Source organism: Rosa chinensis, chromosome 5 (genome assembly GCF_002994745.2).
Source record: "Rosa chinensis cultivar Old Blush chromosome 5, RchiOBHm-V2, whole genome shotgun sequence".
Classification (NCBI taxonomy): domain Eukaryota; kingdom Viridiplantae; phylum Streptophyta; class Magnoliopsida; order Rosales; family Rosaceae; genus Rosa; species Rosa chinensis.
In genome coordinates this window covers 16,845,768-16,862,777 of record NC_037092.1, presented here as the reverse complement: position 1 = coordinate 16,862,777, position 17,010 = coordinate 16,845,768, and the positions used below count along the sequence as shown (strand labels likewise).

At 40.1% G+C, this 17,010-nt stretch overlaps 2 protein-coding genes across 9 annotated transcripts in view; both read left to right on the top strand.

Annotated features, from left to right (window-relative positions):
* Positions 1 to 17,010, top strand: part of LOC112203295 (receptor-like protein EIX2) — a 72,121-nt gene that overhangs the window by 39,426 nt on the left and 15,685 nt on the right. The window lies entirely within an intron of this gene.
* On the top strand, positions 10,391 to 16,806 carry LOC112202324 (zinc finger CCCH domain-containing protein 37). 8 transcript variants are annotated; one of them, XM_040506509.1, is made up of 8 exons: positions 10,395 to 10,872; positions 12,154 to 12,854; positions 12,953 to 12,990; positions 13,075 to 13,121; positions 13,245 to 13,301; positions 13,942 to 13,995; positions 14,346 to 14,480; positions 16,147 to 16,806. In XM_040506509.1, exons 4-8 carry the CDS (start codon positions 13,083 to 13,085, stop codon positions 16,288 to 16,290), a joined length of 429 nt encoding a protein of 142 aa, XP_040362443.1. In that variant the 5' UTR covers positions 10,395 to 10,872; positions 12,154 to 12,854; positions 12,953 to 12,990; positions 13,075 to 13,082; the 3' UTR covers positions 16,291 to 16,806. The 8 variants fall into 8 exon arrangements, 4 of the variants coding, with proteins under 4 accessions (XP_040362442.1, XP_040362441.1, XP_040362443.1 ...); XR_005799880.1 differs by having other exon boundaries at positions 10,399 to 10,872; positions 13,245 to 13,349; positions 14,378 to 14,480; XR_005799879.1 differs by lacking the exon at positions 16,147 to 16,806 and adding an exon at positions 14,886 to 15,273 and having other exon boundaries at positions 10,400 to 10,872; positions 13,245 to 13,349; positions 14,378 to 14,480.

Genomic DNA, 17,010 nt, shown 5'->3' with positions numbered 1-17,010 from the left:
GTTGTCATTCCTAGTATATACTATATGGTAACATATACGTTTCCTCTGGTTTTCTTGTTTATACTTCTCTACTACGTACTATAGCACTGCCATCAGGCTCTTTTAGGTGCTCTTTTAGGCTCTTTCCAATTGGGCAAATGGAAGCTACCAATTCGACAAATCCTTTAGCAAAGCGACATAGATTCGAGAATACAAGCTTGCCTATTTATCCACAGAGGCCAGGAGAGGAAGACTCTGCCCACTGCATGCAAACAAGAACCTGTAAATTTGGAGAGGGCTGCAAATTTGACCATCCTATTTGGGTTCCTGATGGTGGAATCCCATATTGGAAGGAGGTGCCGATATACTTATAGTTTTATGACTTTTGCCGTATTATATATAGATAACTATAAAGTAGTTTTAGCAAAATAATTAATCAATTCTATATAATTTCTCTAAGCTTATGAATGGATTGATCATATCCTATAAGCTGTCTAGTTCTTTGAAGGTGCGAAAAGATACTTATTTTAAGACTTATTTATGTTTCTAGTTTCCTATAATATCTAGCGCTATGTAGTATTAATTATAGTTTATTCTTTACTTTTATATTTTTCTGCTATATCTGTTTTATAGTTTCTATACCTGCTACATTTTCTGTAAAAAGTCTGGTTGTGGCCAGTGAGGCTGCAAAAATTCGCATTGGGAATTTCTTCTTAATTTTTCATTGTCAGCCATTCACTCATTCACCTTACCCTGTGGGTTATTAAGGGATAAAACTTATATATCTTGTTTTTGTTCTCATTGATAATAGGGGCCTCTTTATATAGAGGATTATAATGCATAGAATCTCAATCATACAAGGAAAGTAATTCTACATTGATTAGGATTCTAGATCCTTCTAATTAAATCCTATTACCACTAGGTCAAGTAACCTAAAGTTTGGGCTAAACACAAATTAGGTTTTCCTTGAACACTCCCCCTTGTGTTGCCCAAACGCGGTGCTTCTCTAGTTGTCTCGTTAAAAACCTTGCCGAATAACAAAAACCCAGTGGGACAAAAATAACCTCGATCGAAGGGGAAAAAGAGCACAGCACACCCTTCACGTTTCGAGGTGAACATGTAGACATCTCCCCCTGATGTCTGCGTCTCCCCCTGATGTCTACGATCATGGGAGTTCAGATAATTTCCACAAGCCAATTCTTGCCACATGTTTCTCGAACGTGGATTTGGGCAATGACTTAGTAAACAAGTCTGCCTCACTGTCCTCAGATTGAATCTAGTTCACTTTGATCTCGAGGAGAGTCTGTTGTTGCTGATTGTGCTTGGTGTTATCGCTTTTGATGTAGCCTTGCCTCATTTGTTCAAAACAAGCAGCATTATCCTAAATGCTCGTAGGCTCATCTGTGGTAGACTTCAAGCCACAATTGTTCGAACATGCGTAATCATGAATCCAATCCATATTCATTCACGAACCACTTCATGAAGAGCAATGATCTCTGCATTATTCGAAGATATAACGACTAGGGTCTATTCTGTAGACCTCCAAGATGTCACGGTCTTTTCCCATGGTGAACACTTAACCGGATTAGGAATGACCTTTGTGTGGGTCAGAGAGATACCCAACATCAGCAAAACCTTCCAAAACACATGTCGTTTTGGGATGGGGATAGTGGACGCAAGCCAGGGTTGGCGGCGTACCTGGTGTGTGATGGGTCCGAATCCATCATCTCTTCGTAGGGATAGAACAAGCCCATATCACTCATACATCTCAAGTATCGAAAGATATCTTTTACACCAATCCAATGGCGTCGTGTTGGCGCAGAGCTATATCTAGCTAACAAGTTCACAACATATGAGATGTCTGGTCTTGTGCATTGGGATAAGTACAATAATGCGCCTATTGTACTAAGTAAGGCACTTCTGCCTCTAGCACATCTTCGTTATCATCCTTTCGACGAAAAGGATCCTTTTCAGGATCAAGACTACGGACGATCATGGGGGTGCTTGAAGGCTTGACCTTGTCAAAATGCCTAAGCATCTATCGACACGATGCTCAAGCCGAGACATAATCGTGTTTTCCCAAAATCCTTCATCTCAAACTCGGATTTCAAGTGTTCAGCGGTTTCCCTTAACTTTTTAAGGGCTTCTAATGAAGATCATGTCCAACATGAACCGCGATAGAATCCGAAACTTGTCATAGAAACGCGTGGGCATATCCCTTCCCAATCAAGTAGTCACTTTAGTGAGCGTTTCAACCTTATTGTAAACGCGCTCCATGGTCTAGAGCCACTTGACTTGGGTAAATGAAGTTCGCCATGAACCTTCATATATATTCCGTATCTAGATCCCTATAGAGATACGTAGTGACCATATTTGTAAGCTGCATGTTCAGTTATTCGGAAACTACCAAACTGACAGGGTAGTGGAGTGCAAAGACATCCATTACGAGAGAATATGTCTCATCGTAGTTGATTCCAGGGCGTTTTGTGAGAAGCCTTGCGTCATAAGGCGAGATTGCCATCTCTTTTTCTCATCACGCTTTCTAACGAAGACCCATTAGTCAACAGGTTTTATGTTAGGAGGTGTTGACATCTGTAGCTCGAAAACCTTCCTTTTCGTTAGAGAATCCATCTTAACTTGCATCACATCTTTCCATTTAGGCCAAAAACTCTCTACGTTGGTATTCATTCATCAACGGAGCGTAGTTCGATATCATCTGACTCAACAAACTCATGCGCAACGAAATACGCAACTACATAATCAATTATGATGGAGTTTTTATCCCACGTCTCATGTACACTAGTGTAAGTTTCATAGAGCTCTATATTCTCAGGAATAGGTTCTGATGTTGAGGCGTCCCCTAACGGTAACCATAACCCGGAAGATACTCATGAGACGGATTTTGAGTCTTGATAATCAAAGGATTGGAATGTGCCAAAGTATCATTCGAACCCACGGGCCTCCCACGCATCCTAGCTGGGGCCATGGCCTGTAACGCTATAGTGCCACTCTCTTTGGCGTTGGCGCCATGCCTACCTCCATGTAGGGTGGCGCTACGTCCTCTCATAGGGACGTCCTTCCTTGCAGGCATGTTTGCAGCATATTTGTGTGATCTCGTCACTTTAATAGGGATCAAGATGAGACATAGTAGGGACAGACCACGACAAATCCTGTCGTTCCTGTTGAACATATGTGTTCTTATCTCCCCCTAACGACGAGAAGACTGTCTCATCAAAGTGACAACCCAAAAATCTAGCGGTAATGAGATCGTCTTGCAAGGGCATTAAGTGGCGGACGATTGTTGGAGTCTCAAATCCAACGTAGTTGCCTATTCATCTGTAAACACCCATCATAGAGCGCTGTGGCGGCGCAATTGGCACATAAATGGCTACTCAAATGTGCGTAAGTACAAAAGACGTGTACCCAGTCACTAGCTGTAACGCATAGGTACATTGAGTGGCGGTAGGTCGTAGATGAATTAACATAGCTGCATGCGATATTGCATCACCCCAAGCAGATGTAAGAAGATTGGTGCGCATTACCAATGTTCGGACTACCATAGTAGTCTTTTCCGCGAGACCAATTGGGTATGTACATGGAAATGTGATGTCCAACATCAAGCCCATTGCAATATCCATCGAAAGTCTTTCGATGTAAACTCTCTAGCATAGTCAAATCCAATTGACTGAATAGGATGATCTGGGGAGTGAGCCCGTTGTCATATGATATGTGCTAGGAGTGTAGCATAAGCAACATTTATTGGTGGACAATGGCACAACATGTGACCGGCGTGTTTGCGTGTCAACCAACATCATAAAATATTTAAGCGTCCGCAAGTTGGTTGAATTAATCAACAAAATCCCTACGGATTCTTTGTAAGAACAGAAAGAGTATTGTCATATCCTTTGCATAGGACGGTCTCAGTCCTAGTTTCCCTAAGGAACGGGCTTTGTAAAACGAGCGAGAGGCCTTAGAAGCAACCATTAAGTATTTTGGTTAGGCCTGAGCGTTCGAAACGCTATGTGAAGCAAGTTGGTGATTGCAACATCACCTGGGGCGCCATCACCATGATGGACGCTATCCATGGCGTGATGGATATGGACTACGCCAGCCCTAGGCTGATGGTGGACAGAGGCGGTGCCCTAGGCAACAGCGTCGGTCACACTTAGTCTAGGAATCAACTTTTGATTCATGCTTCATTTCACTCAAAAGAAATGATGTCCATGAGAAGTCTTTTGTAGACTGATCATCATATCATGACTAGGATGATCTATCCTGTCGTGACAAAGCCGATATGTGTCTAAATCCAAGAGATCTTCTCTCATAACTTTATTGGATTAATAGCTCAAATAGTGACATAGAATCCACTAAAGAGACACATAAACTTCTCTAAGATGCGTCTGTGTTTGTAATCATTAGAGGTAATGCAAAGGAACTCATTTCCATTCTCTACATGCATGTTCGCATGGAATTTGTTGGCTATTCATAGGGTACGATTTACCCTGAGAGCATAGAGAGTTTCTGTGACAGCAGTAATCAAGGTGCCATTTGGCAAGTGGAACTTGGGCTATTCCATGTCCTTGAATTAATATTGATGGCCCAGCCATCGTAGTCACAAAGTAATATGCTCAAAATCAAAATTGAGTCATAACGAAAAGAACTCGAAATTTTATTCATAAGCCAACGGAGTATATCATTGTTTCTTTGATCAAAGAAAATCTAATCCAATAAAAAGTAATATGACAATAGCCTACATCTCTTGGAAAATAAAGACTTAAACAGAATTGGCGATCTATTGATCCCAGCCAGATTTGTAGTCTTCAACCCTTCACTCTAGATCATCTTCTTGATCTTCTTGTTCCATATAGTGAGCTTCTCTTACTTCACAATATGCTTTGTAGGCGGTGACAAGTTCTTCACGAGCTCTACAAATGTGTGCCCAATGATCAGACACTCCACATCGAGAACATACATCTCTTTGCTCGAACTCCATTGATTGAGGCACTTTGAAAGCGTCATTTAGATGGCTCTTAATGTTGGTGGCGCCACCAACATGGACAGAGGCGTTGTCTCCCTCTCTCTTTCCACGTTTACCTCTTCGGTTCCACCCTTTCTCTTTCCACGTTTACCTCTTCTGTTCCATGTTCGCCTATTTTGGCGGTTACCTTCCCAAGTAGAGCGATTATATGGATCAGAATGTCCAGAAGTATACCTAAGATTAGGGTTTCGCTCTTGGCGCCCTCTCTTAGAAGTGTGACTATAATTGGATTCCGGAATATGTTCTGTTTCCACAGATCTCGAATTATAGTTTTTCACAAGGATATTATCATGCTTTTCAGCGACATTCATAGCTCCAATGAGCTCATGAAACCTTGTGATCCGTCTTGCATTTACATCGATTCGATAGTTCTTAGCAACCATCAATGCAGAGACAGGGAAGGTAGAGAAAGTCTTCTCAATCAACATCGCATCTGTGATCTTTTTACCACAGAATTCCATTAAGGATTTAATTGCGAAGTGCTTCCGAGTTATAGTCAAGAACTGTCTTGAAAACACAGAAGTGGAGGCTATGCCATCTCACTTCTAGGTCAGGAAGCAAGGAGTCATGGACGTTGCCAAATCTTTCTTCGAGTGAGACCCACAGCCTTCTGGGGTCTTCTTCATTCATATACTCGTACTGGAGCGAATCATCCATATGACGAGTCATTAGGATGATGGCTTTTGCCTTATTTGCCTCTAAGGCTGCTCTATTTGCTTCCAAAGCTTGAGCTTGCTCAACAGTTATCATGTCCTGGCTAGGCTCGAGAATCATATCCAAGATTCCATCGGCCTTGAGATGCTGGCGGATATCACGAACCCACCTGTGATATTCAGAGCCAGTTGTTCCCAATGGAGCAAAGTCCAATTTGTTCAGGCTACTCATCCTGAAAGAGAACAAGAAAGTAGGGTTAGTTTCGGAGCGAAGTAGGCTACCATGAAAACATATGAAATTTCTAAGCGTAATCGCTTCCAAGAAATTCAATTCCAAGAGATATTGGATTAGATCGAAACAATGATGTAAATGGTCGATCATAAATTCTCTACAAAATCTAAGTTTGGAGATCTCAACAAGCTCTAAGCTTGGAGTGAGCACGAACCCCCACAGTTCGGCTTAATTTGGTCTCCCCTATAATGAAGAAAGGGGGGGTAGAAGAAAGGAGGTTGTAAGTCCCCGAGAAAAAGAAGAGAAATTGAAATAAAAACTCAAAAACGGGAACTTTTAGTAAACCATACCTCTTAGGATTGCGGATCGCATTCGATCCTCATTATAGGATTGCAAACAAGCTTCAGTTCTAGGCGAATCAAACTTGTTGAAATTCGGAGCAGATTCGCTTCTAAACAGCTCCCACTCCGATTGGTGTACAGGTCACAAAATGTCTTCAATAGGGCTGAAATTTGGAATTCAGAAAGAAGAGACCGAGGCGAACAACTTTGATGAAGGAAGAATTTTGATCTGAAAATCCGAAATAGAAGTTTCGGGGCTTGCAATCTGACTGATATGCACAGGAACGAGCATGCTGAACAGCTCCCACCTTGAATACTTTACAGGTCTCAAAACGTCTCCAATAGGGCTGAAATTTTGAGGTTAGATAGAGGAGATAGAGATGAACAACTTTGATGAAGAAAGTATTTTTATCAGAGGTCCTGAACAAGACGTTTCGGGGAGTGCAAGCAGGCTGATCTGCACAAGAACGAGCGAGCTGCTATGCTGCAGGGGCAGCAGGAGTGCCGCAATGCTGCATGGGCAGTAGGTGGCACATGGGTGCGCAAGGGCTGCAGGGGCAGCTTACGGCATGGCTAGCAAGGGCTAGGAGCTTGCGGCTGTTTTGGTGAGAAGAGTTTTGGTTTTTAGGGCTAGGGTTAGGGCTCGTGCTGATAACGTGTTTTAGGGAATCAGAAATTGAGAGATAATCGCTGTGTATTCTCATTGATAATAGGGACCTCTTTATATAGAGGATTACAATGCATAGAATCTCAATCATACAAGGAAAGTAATTCTACATTGATTAGGATTCTAGATCCTTCTAATTAAATCTTATTACCACTAGGTCAAGTAACCTAGAGTTTGGGCTAAACACAAATTAGGTTTTCCTTGAACAGTTTTCTGTTTATTCTTCCCTTTTTCTTTTTTTTTTTTTAAAAAAGAAAAATTTAAAATCTAGTCTCATCTCAGTTTCTTTCTTAAGTCTAGTTAAACAGGAACAGACTGATTACTGTTAATCAGTCTCTCATGAACTGCTGAATTGGAAGCGGAATGTTGGATATAACATTTTGTTGGCTAATCTTTTTCAAAACACCCTACAAGTTGTATCTTGAGTCTTTGTCCCATCTTGAAGTACATTGAAGATATTTGGAATGGTTGCCTTTATCTTGAAGGAAGATTTTTCGGTCAAATATCTCAAACCTAAAATGGTGAAAGATATTACAGCCAATCATGTTATTCCAAGTGCTTAGATTCTCTTAAAAAAAAAAGTGCTTAGATTCACAACTTTGTTTTGTAAGGAAACTAATATGTCATATCTTTTGCATTATATCAGATCCTTTTATATGTAAGCTGTGCAATAGTTGTAACTTTCCTAGTATGTAACTTAGGTTGTAAATGGGTTCCTGACTTGTAGGGATTGATTGTAATTACTCTTGTATAAGAGATACGTTTCTGTATCAATGAATATCATAACTTCAGCCTGTCGTTTTCTCCTCTTTTCATGGTATCAGAGCAGGACTAGATCCTGACTCTTTTCATCTGCTGCACTCTAACTTCTTGTGTATCCTAGTCTTCATTCCTTCACCGTTCCAACCAACATGGGAAAAAATGATATCCCATCACCAAAAGATCACGGCAAATCACAGGCCGACTCTTTCAATCCTCCTATATCTGAGATGTCAAAATCTGACCTCTCTAATCCCTATTACACCCATCACTCAGATCATCCAGGGTTGGTTCTTGTCTATAAACCCCTGAATGGAGATAATTATGCGGGATGGAAAAGGGCTATGACTCTAGCCTTGAATTCCAAGAACAAGCTGGGTTTTATGAAAGGCACAATACAGGCTCCCTCAGAAGAAATAGACCCAGAAGGCTATGCGACTTGGTCGCATTGTAACGATATGGTTCATTCATGGCTCATCAACACTATTGATCTAGAAATCACCGACAGTGTCATCTACTATCCTACCGCTCATGAAGTTTGGGAAGACCTTCGTGAGCGATTCTCTCAAGGTAACGCTCCGCGAATCTTTGAGATCTAGAGAGAAATTGCTTGTCTCCGACAAGAGCAGATGTCAGTCTCAGCTTATTATACAAAATTGAAAGGTCTATGGGATGAATTAGCTAGCTACCTATTCAGAGACATCTCGTGGACCACAGGCAAAACAACAAAGACTCATGCAATTTCTAATGGGGCTGAATGATACTTACAGTTCCGTTCGCGGTCAAATCCTTTTGATGATTCTTTTACCAACAGTCCGTAAGGCATATGCAGCGGTCTCTCAGGACGAGAAACAACGTTCTCTTTGTGCTTCTCATCCTATTACAGATTCATCTTCTAGCGTAGCTATAGCAGTGAGAAATTCTGGAAGATCCAACTTCAATTCATGCATAGGAGGATGCTTTGAGAGGAATGATAGACAAACCCAGCATCCAGATCGTAATTTTGCGTCCCAGGAAGGACGCCGTGTTGATGCAGAACGGTGACAAGGCTCTGACAGGGGGAGACCACATTACACCTACTGTGAAGATCCAAGTCACTGGGTATAGACTTGCTATCAGTTGATTGGGTATCCCCCAGGTCACCCTAAAGCAAAACAAGGCACAGGTTTTTCGAAGCAATCAAGAGTAGCAACGCCTCCAGCAAATCAGGTTAGTGAAGCTGTTGAAGTTGACAATGGGCCGACGGTGAAACTCACTGAAGCCCAGTTTAAACAGTTTATGGTTGCTCTCAGTAATCCTACCTTGAAGCCTAATTCAAGTGCAAGCTCAAGTCCCAAAGCAAATGCCGTAACAAAACCAGGTTTGTCCAAGGTCGTTTTGCCTCAATTGGATCATTGACAGCGGTGCAACGGATCATATTACTTCATCTACGCAATTATTGCATAAAAATAATAATTGCTCATTACCACCTGTTCTATTGCCAAGTGGAGATAAAGTTGACATTGTTGCTAAAGGATCAATACCTCTGAGTACCATTTTTTATCTTCATGATGTGTTATCTGTGCCTAAATTTAAAGTCGATTTATTATCAGTTAGTCGATTGACGAGAGGATTGAATTGTTCAGTGACTTTCTTCCCATATCGGTGTATTTTGCAGGATCTGGCTACGAGGAGGATGATTGGTTTGCGTGAACAACGCAACAGATTATATTATTTGGTGGCATTAGTGACGGAGAAGTCCATGACCAGTCCTTCCTTTTCCACCGCACGCCCAGCTTGTCATCTAACCATCACCTCCACCGACCTATGGCACAACCGCTTAGGGCATGTGTCATCCTCTTGTTTAGATTTTATTGCTAAGAATTTTTTGCATGTTTCCATTCCGTCTAATAATGCTTGCCCCATATGTCCTTTGGCTAAGTAGATTCGCTTCCCTTTTACTACTAGTACTATTTCTTCTGTCAAACCATTTGAAATTATTCATTGTGATATTTGGGGTCGATATCGATTTCCTTCTCTTTCTGGTGCTCATTATTTTCTTACCATCGTTGATGACTATACACATTTTACTTGGGATATTTTTAATGCGACACAAAGATGAAGTCCAATCACTCATTAAACACTTTTTTAGCTATGTTGTCACTCAATTTGATTCTCGTATTAAAACTTTCCGTAGTATTAATGGTAGTGAATTTCTCTCACTTCGCCCTTTTTTTAATGATAATGGGGTCGTTTTTCAACATTCTTGCGTTTACACGCCTCAACAAAATGGGGTTGTGAAGTGTAAACATCGACACATTCTTCAAGTGGCTCGTGCTCTCAAATTTCAAGCACATCTCCCTTCTCAATTTTGGGGGGAGTGTGCCCTTACCGCAGTCCACATCATCAACCGTTTACCTTCTCCCGTCCTTTCTTTCAAAACTCCTTTTGAACTCCTCTATTCGAAACCTTCTTCCTTCTCTCATCTCCGCTTTTTTGGCTGTTTAGCCTATGCCACTAACGTCCACCCCCCTCATAAATTCGATCCTTGTGCCATTCAATTCATTTTCATCGGCTATCCCATTGGTCAGAAGACCTACAAATTGTTTGACTTATCTCGCAAGAAGGTCTTTACTAGCCGCGACGTCAAATTTCATTTCCTTATTCCACTCAGCCCAAGTCTGTTGCCTCGTCCTTGGGCCACAAACCCGGCCCAATTCCCTTGCCCACGTCTGAGCTTGATTTCTCTCTCTCCTTCCACTCCCAGTCTTCCCAATCCGCCTTCTTCCTCTTCCTCTTCCGATCACCAGTCTTCCTCTCCTTTCCCCATCTCATCTCCACTACCTCCTTCGCCCCCGTCACCGCCCCCGCTCCGGACCTACTCCTTCCGCCGTCTAACGCCGCCTGCGGTCGACGATGCTATCCCCCCTGGCCCATCCTCTGTCCCTCCTGTGGTCGACGGCGCCGTCCATTCTTCTCCGGCGCCTCTCTCTCCTTTAGCGTCGCTGCCCTCCTCATCACCTCTCCCTCCCACTTCCGTGCCCATTCCCGCTTCACTACATTAGAGATGATAAAATTCTAGATGGTTCAGTGGCCACAAGATATGTGAATTCCGCTTATCAGCTTGCTGATGTTCTTACTAAACCTTTGGGGAAGGATATTTTCATTCCAATGATTCGCAAGTTGGGAGTGCAAGACATCCACTCGCCAACTTGAGGGGGAGTGTAAGTTTCCTAATCTGTCATATCTTTTGCATTATATCAGATCCTTCTATATGTAAGCTTTGCAATAGTTGTAACTTTCCTAGTATGTAGCTTAGGTTGTAAATGGGTTCCTGACTTGTAGGGACTGATTGTAATCACTCTTGTATAAGAGATACGTTTCTGTATCAATGAATATCATAACTTCAGCCTATCGTTTTCCCCTCTTTTCATGTTTGAAGTATATTTAAGGACATTTTGATTGAGTGAATTGATGGATGTTCAGTCGTGGTCATTGGTTAGGCAAAGAGCCTCGTAGTCTTGAATTTTGAAAATCTGGTAGAATGTCTTGTTGTTTAGATCCTTAAAGTAACGTAAGAATATTATCTAAAGTTTGATGCACCCACCCTAATTCTTTGGCTTTGGGCTTGCATGCATATTCAATAGGTCTGAGTTTTGAGATTCCTCTTGGGTAGCCTGTCTGAAATACCATTCTGCATCAAAATTCTGTAAAGGGCATTTTGGTAATTTATAGGTGGTCCTGCGTGTATCTTCAAGATGCTGTGTCGCTAACTTGAAGCTAAAGATCAACTGGTCAGATTGCTTGCTGGGTTGTACTGCTAGACAGGTGGAGAAGGTGCTTGTGCCTTTATATGTCTGTCATGTATGTGTTGGTTATTGCCTTATTGGTCATGTCAAGTCTGTGGCAATGCATTGAGGATTTGAAGCTCCATTAGCAATTTATTAGATGTTAATAATGAATGGGGAGTCGAGCTAGTTAGTGAGTCGATCATCTTTGTTTTTTGTTTTCCCCAAAGCCTAACTTCTTTGTGGGCATATTCCTTTCCTTTGCCTACATACTGTGAAAGGTGCTTCAATTTGATTACTATCCCTTGTGTGATGACAAGAGTTTTAAGTATAGTTTCTTCATTAGGCCTATGTTCCATGCCATTGCAAGATTAGGATTCATTTGCCTAAACATATAGGCTTTTTCCATGTTAAGTTTGGCTTCCATCTGAAGGTTGACCTACATACATACATGATTATATGAGTCTTCTGTACTGGTAATAGCTCAACTTTTTAATTTGTTATTTCCTTTTTCTGGCAAGTTATTCAGCTGCCCTACCTAGTGTTCGTTTTCTGCATATTTGTATTATCTTCATTCGCAATATGTTAAGATTAGAAAATGGTTTGCTGCTGTTTTTGTTCTTTGTGTGCTATCTTCAATTGGCTTATTAATTGTGGCAAAAAGAAACAAAGAAGGTATATTGTTAAAACACATAAATTGATCTCTTGTTCATTTAGGTTCCACTTGTTGCTCCAAGTGAGTCCCTTCCCGAGAGACCTGGAGCGCCAGATTGTCCAGTGAGTAGCATTTCTGTTTATTTATTTTTGCTGATATGATGCGTTTAAGCACTTGCACGGCTCATATATACCCTTCCATTTTTTATGTTGTGGTACTTTCTAAAAACTCAAAGATGCAAATTTGGTCTTAGATGCAAGTTTAATCATCCAAAGGACAAACTGGCTACTGCAGTAAGTGCAAATGAGATTAATTAAGATGCAAAGATTTAATTTTTATCTGGACTTATTTATTGTTGTTATAATGATATGATACTTTACTGAGTTTACTCTGGTTTCAAGGTGCCTCAGAAAATGGTGATGTTATGCCTTACCCGAGAGGCCTTCTGAACCCGCATGTGCGGTGACATATCTCTTTCCTACTATTGTAATCTGCATTATCTATCTATTAATGATGTTGATTTGGTTATATTCCCAAAAATATGTTTAAACATTTCTACTTGAAAACTGGGCAATGCAAGTATGGTGCACCCTGCAAATTTAATCACCCAAAAGACATCCAGATACCATCAGCCACTCAAGAGAATAAATCTGGCGAAACTGAGACAGCTATTAAGACGGAGGGCTTTGAAGTTGCCGTGAAGCCTCTTGTTTCATTCTCTGCAGCACTATTATATTACTCCAAAGAGCTTCCTGTAAGACCGGTATGTACTTAGTAGAGATGATTGAGCCTCTTTAAAATTCCGATATCAGCTTTATGATAATTTTGTTTTGCTGATCATGTGTCTGTTGCTTCTACCAGGGTGAAGCTGATTGTCCATTCTACCTGAAAACTGGAAGGTCAGTTATATCTTATTTTGTTGTTTGATCATGATTGCTATAGACAACCAAGCACTCATAATGGCTTTTGTTCTCTTAAATCAGTTGCAAGTATGGGGCCACTTGCCGGTACAATCACCCTGATAGATATGGTATATAATTAAGATTATGCTGTTCATGATTCTAGAGTTCATTTTCATGTGTTTTAGACTTTCTAGTTTCATGTGTTTAACAAATAGTGTGCATCAGAATATTATTGCCAAGTTTTTGTGCAGATATCAATCTACCTGTTGCTGCAATCAGCTATTCTCTTTCAGTGCCTTCAGTTGCAGGTTTTAACATGAGTTTGATCTGTTTTACCGAGAAGGTCTACGGTTCGAGTCCGTATAGCCCTAAAACCTAAAAATTAAAAATTAAAAGAAATTTTAGATTTAATTAAATATAAATCTAACTAATTACCTATAAATTATTATCTATATCATAATAGATATTATAATCTAGATAATATGCTATTTCTAATATATATATATATATATATATATAGGAATTATATAGAAATATATTTGAATATAGATTTTGCTTATTTTAGAATATAGAAACTAAAATTCTATTTCTTATTTCTATACCATTATTCTATACAATTAGAAATAAGAAATTTGAATTCTATTTTCTATATTACAATTCCTGCTCTTTAGTTCTTAAAAGAGAAAATCTGAGGTGCGGTGAAAACGAGTCTTATATGTATTAAGTGCTAATCCAGCTGCCTTCACTTATCAAACTCTGGCACAACCAAAGGTAAATGTGGCCTATGGTATATTATATGTTTCACCTTAAGGCATTTTTGTTTTGTATCATTAACTGAATTGAACGACTGTTAGCTCTCTCTCTCTCTCTCTCTCTCTCTCTCTCTCTCTCTCTCCCCCTCCCTCAATATATATAATATTGACTCATGTTATTATATGCACATTGCAGGTGGGAGCGAGCCCTGCTGTTTGTCCTCAGTGCTTTGGACAGGCTGAGTGTGAAGTAAGCAACTTCTTTTGTTAAATGAATTTGATTCGAATTGTATGTGATTGGTCTTCCAGATCTGAGTCGTTTTGTACGATTTAATATGAAAGTGATCCTAAGAAAAAGTATACTGAAACTCAAGTTTAAACAGTGGCAACACTTTTTAGTTCTCATCATATTATTCATGAAACTGTCAGCACATGAAGTGTTGCTTTATCTATCCATATTTATTACTCTGATGGTAGACATTTGGCCAAAAATGATTTTGTTTGATTACTTGTTCATATTTCTGAATCATTCAGAACTTAATGACGGTTGCTCTCATGTTTATGTATTGTGATTTTTACATGTTGTATTACGATATGAAGACTGGGGAATGTAAGTATGGTGCACAATGCAGATTCCATCACCCGATTGATAGGCCAGCAGTGGCGTTGTCAACAACAAAGCCATCTCAACAAGAAAATGTGAAGCTAACGCTTGCTGGACTACCTAGGAGAGAGGTACGAATGGGGAGCCATTCTCTGTCGGGACTATCCCAAGTCTTTTTATCAGCAGGGTTCACCTGTCCTTGTTTTAAGCAGGGTACCATTATATTCCAAGAAGCTTGAAAAACATATGGCTACTCTTCATAAGAATGATTGAATTATGCTAAGTCTTTGCATTAGTAGTTTCAGATTGCAACTTATTTTGTGAAGCTATGATAACTATGAATATACTGTTTGCACAATGGTGATTGGAAAAATGGAAATGTTAAGACCTTTTTTTTCCAGTGAGAAGTGACTACATTTTCTGTTGCATTTAACCATATGTATTCTTTCTGTTGAAATCCTATTTTATATTTCCATCTAGGCATTATCTATCCTATACATGTTAGACCATTTAACAAGGGTGGAACTTTTTTACAGGGTGCCGTTATCTGTGTGTGTTGCCCTAAAACTGGCACATGCAAGTATGGTGCAACTTGCAGATTTGACCACCCACCTCCTGGCGCAGTTGTAGCAATGGCAGCTTCACAAGCAAAATCCGATTCTACTGGAGGGAAAGCATAAGCAGCTGAATCCACACAGGAACAGCAGCAGTAGGTCCCTTGCTAGAATGAAGAAGTGATGAGACCTCGAAGGAGGTCAGTGGCAAAAGTGTTGCCATCTGCCATGGTCTTTTTCTGTTGATGGCATAATCACCCTTATCCTGGCCTCGATTTATGACTAGTTTCAGTGCTATTCTATAGTGAAAAGAACAAATTTGTACCAAAATAAAAGGGAAAAAATCAAGTTACTCGTTGGGAGAGTTTTCCAAAAGTTCGTTGCACTTTTTACAGGAGCTTGGTAGTTTGGCTAATCATACACGCACAGAACATGACATTACCTTATCATACATTGTCCTATCAAATTCCCTTGATTCAAGAGTCCATTTTTCACTTTTACACCAAGATTGACAGCCAAAAGCTAAAATCATTGACAAAAGCTTGTTCACTTTTAATTTTGCTTTTTGTCTTTGGAATTTTTCCCATGAAAAAAAAAATGATTATTCCGGTTTATGAGCTCATTTACGTTTATTAATACAGTCGGAACAAAGAAAGAAGGTGGGTTGAAACCCATTGAACTTTTGATGCTCTTGTAGTAGTAAATAAAGGCACAATTCTCAGCGATTGCACCTTGAAATACAGGAATAAAATCACAAACTAGTAGTGGTCTGGTCGAATCATTGAAGTCCTGATTGCTTTGGCAAACAAAGTCTCAGAAAGACCTAAATGACTGAGTGGACTTGGAAACTTGTAAAACGGGGATGCATGGTGTCCAGGTATTTTGGACTTGGAAACTTGTAAGACGGAGACGTTTGATGACTGGGTGGACTTAGTGTTACTCGGTGAAAAGCATATGGCTATTCTTCATAAGAATGATTGAATTATGCTAAGTCTTTGCGTTAGTAGTTTCAGATTGCCACTTATCTTGTGAAGTTATGATAACTATGAATATACTGTTTGCACAATAGTGATTGGAAAAATGGAAATGTTAAGCCCTTTTTTTCCTGTGAGAAGTGACTGCATTTTCTGTTGCATTTAACCATATGTATTCTTTCTGTTGAAATCTTATTTTATATTTCCATCTAGGCATTATCTATCCTCTACATGTAAGACCATTTAACAAGGGTGGAACTTTTTAACAGGGTGCCGTTATCTGTGTGTATTACCTTGAAACTGGCACATGCAAGTATGGTGCAACCTGCAGATTTGACCACCCACCTCCTGGCGAAGTTGTAGCAATGGCAGCTTCACAAGCAAAATCTGATTCTACTGGAGGAAAAGCATAAGCAGCTGAATCCACACAGGAACAGCAGCATTAGGCCCCTCGCTAGAATGAAGTGAATAGTGATGAGGCCTCGAAGGACGAACGAGGACTATGGCAAAAGTATTGCCATCTGGCATGGTCTGTTTTGTACTATGTTTCTGAGCCATCATGGTTTATAAATTGCCCAATCAGCCATTCTTTATGCTCTGCGTATAAGGTGCAAGTGTTGACCGATTGGATAACATGAGGTATTTCGTTCACCTGTATTAAGTGAGTCTCTGCATCTACTTTGTAGATCTGGAGTATCAGACTGATGAGTTTCAGTGCTATGGTGTTGTGAAAGTTTGCTCTCATTGTCCTCTACTTCTTCCTTCTATGACGATATTCACCCTTAAAAAAGCTTCTTTTTCTTTTTGACTTTTTCTGTTGATGGCATAATCACCCTTATCCTGGCTTAGATTTATGACTAGTTTCAGTGCTATTCTGTAGTGAAAAGAACAACTTTTAACCAAAATAAAAGAAAAAAACAAGTTACTCGTTGCTAGAGTTTTCCAAAAGTTTGTTGCACTTTTTACTGGAGTTTGGTAGTTTGCCTAGTCATACATATAGACAGAACATGACATTACCTTACATTGTCAATCAAATTCCCTCGATTCAAAAGACCAGTTTCCCTTTTTACACCAAGATCAATGACAAAAGCTTGTTCACTGCTTGTCTTGGAGTTTTTCTACGAATCCTGGAG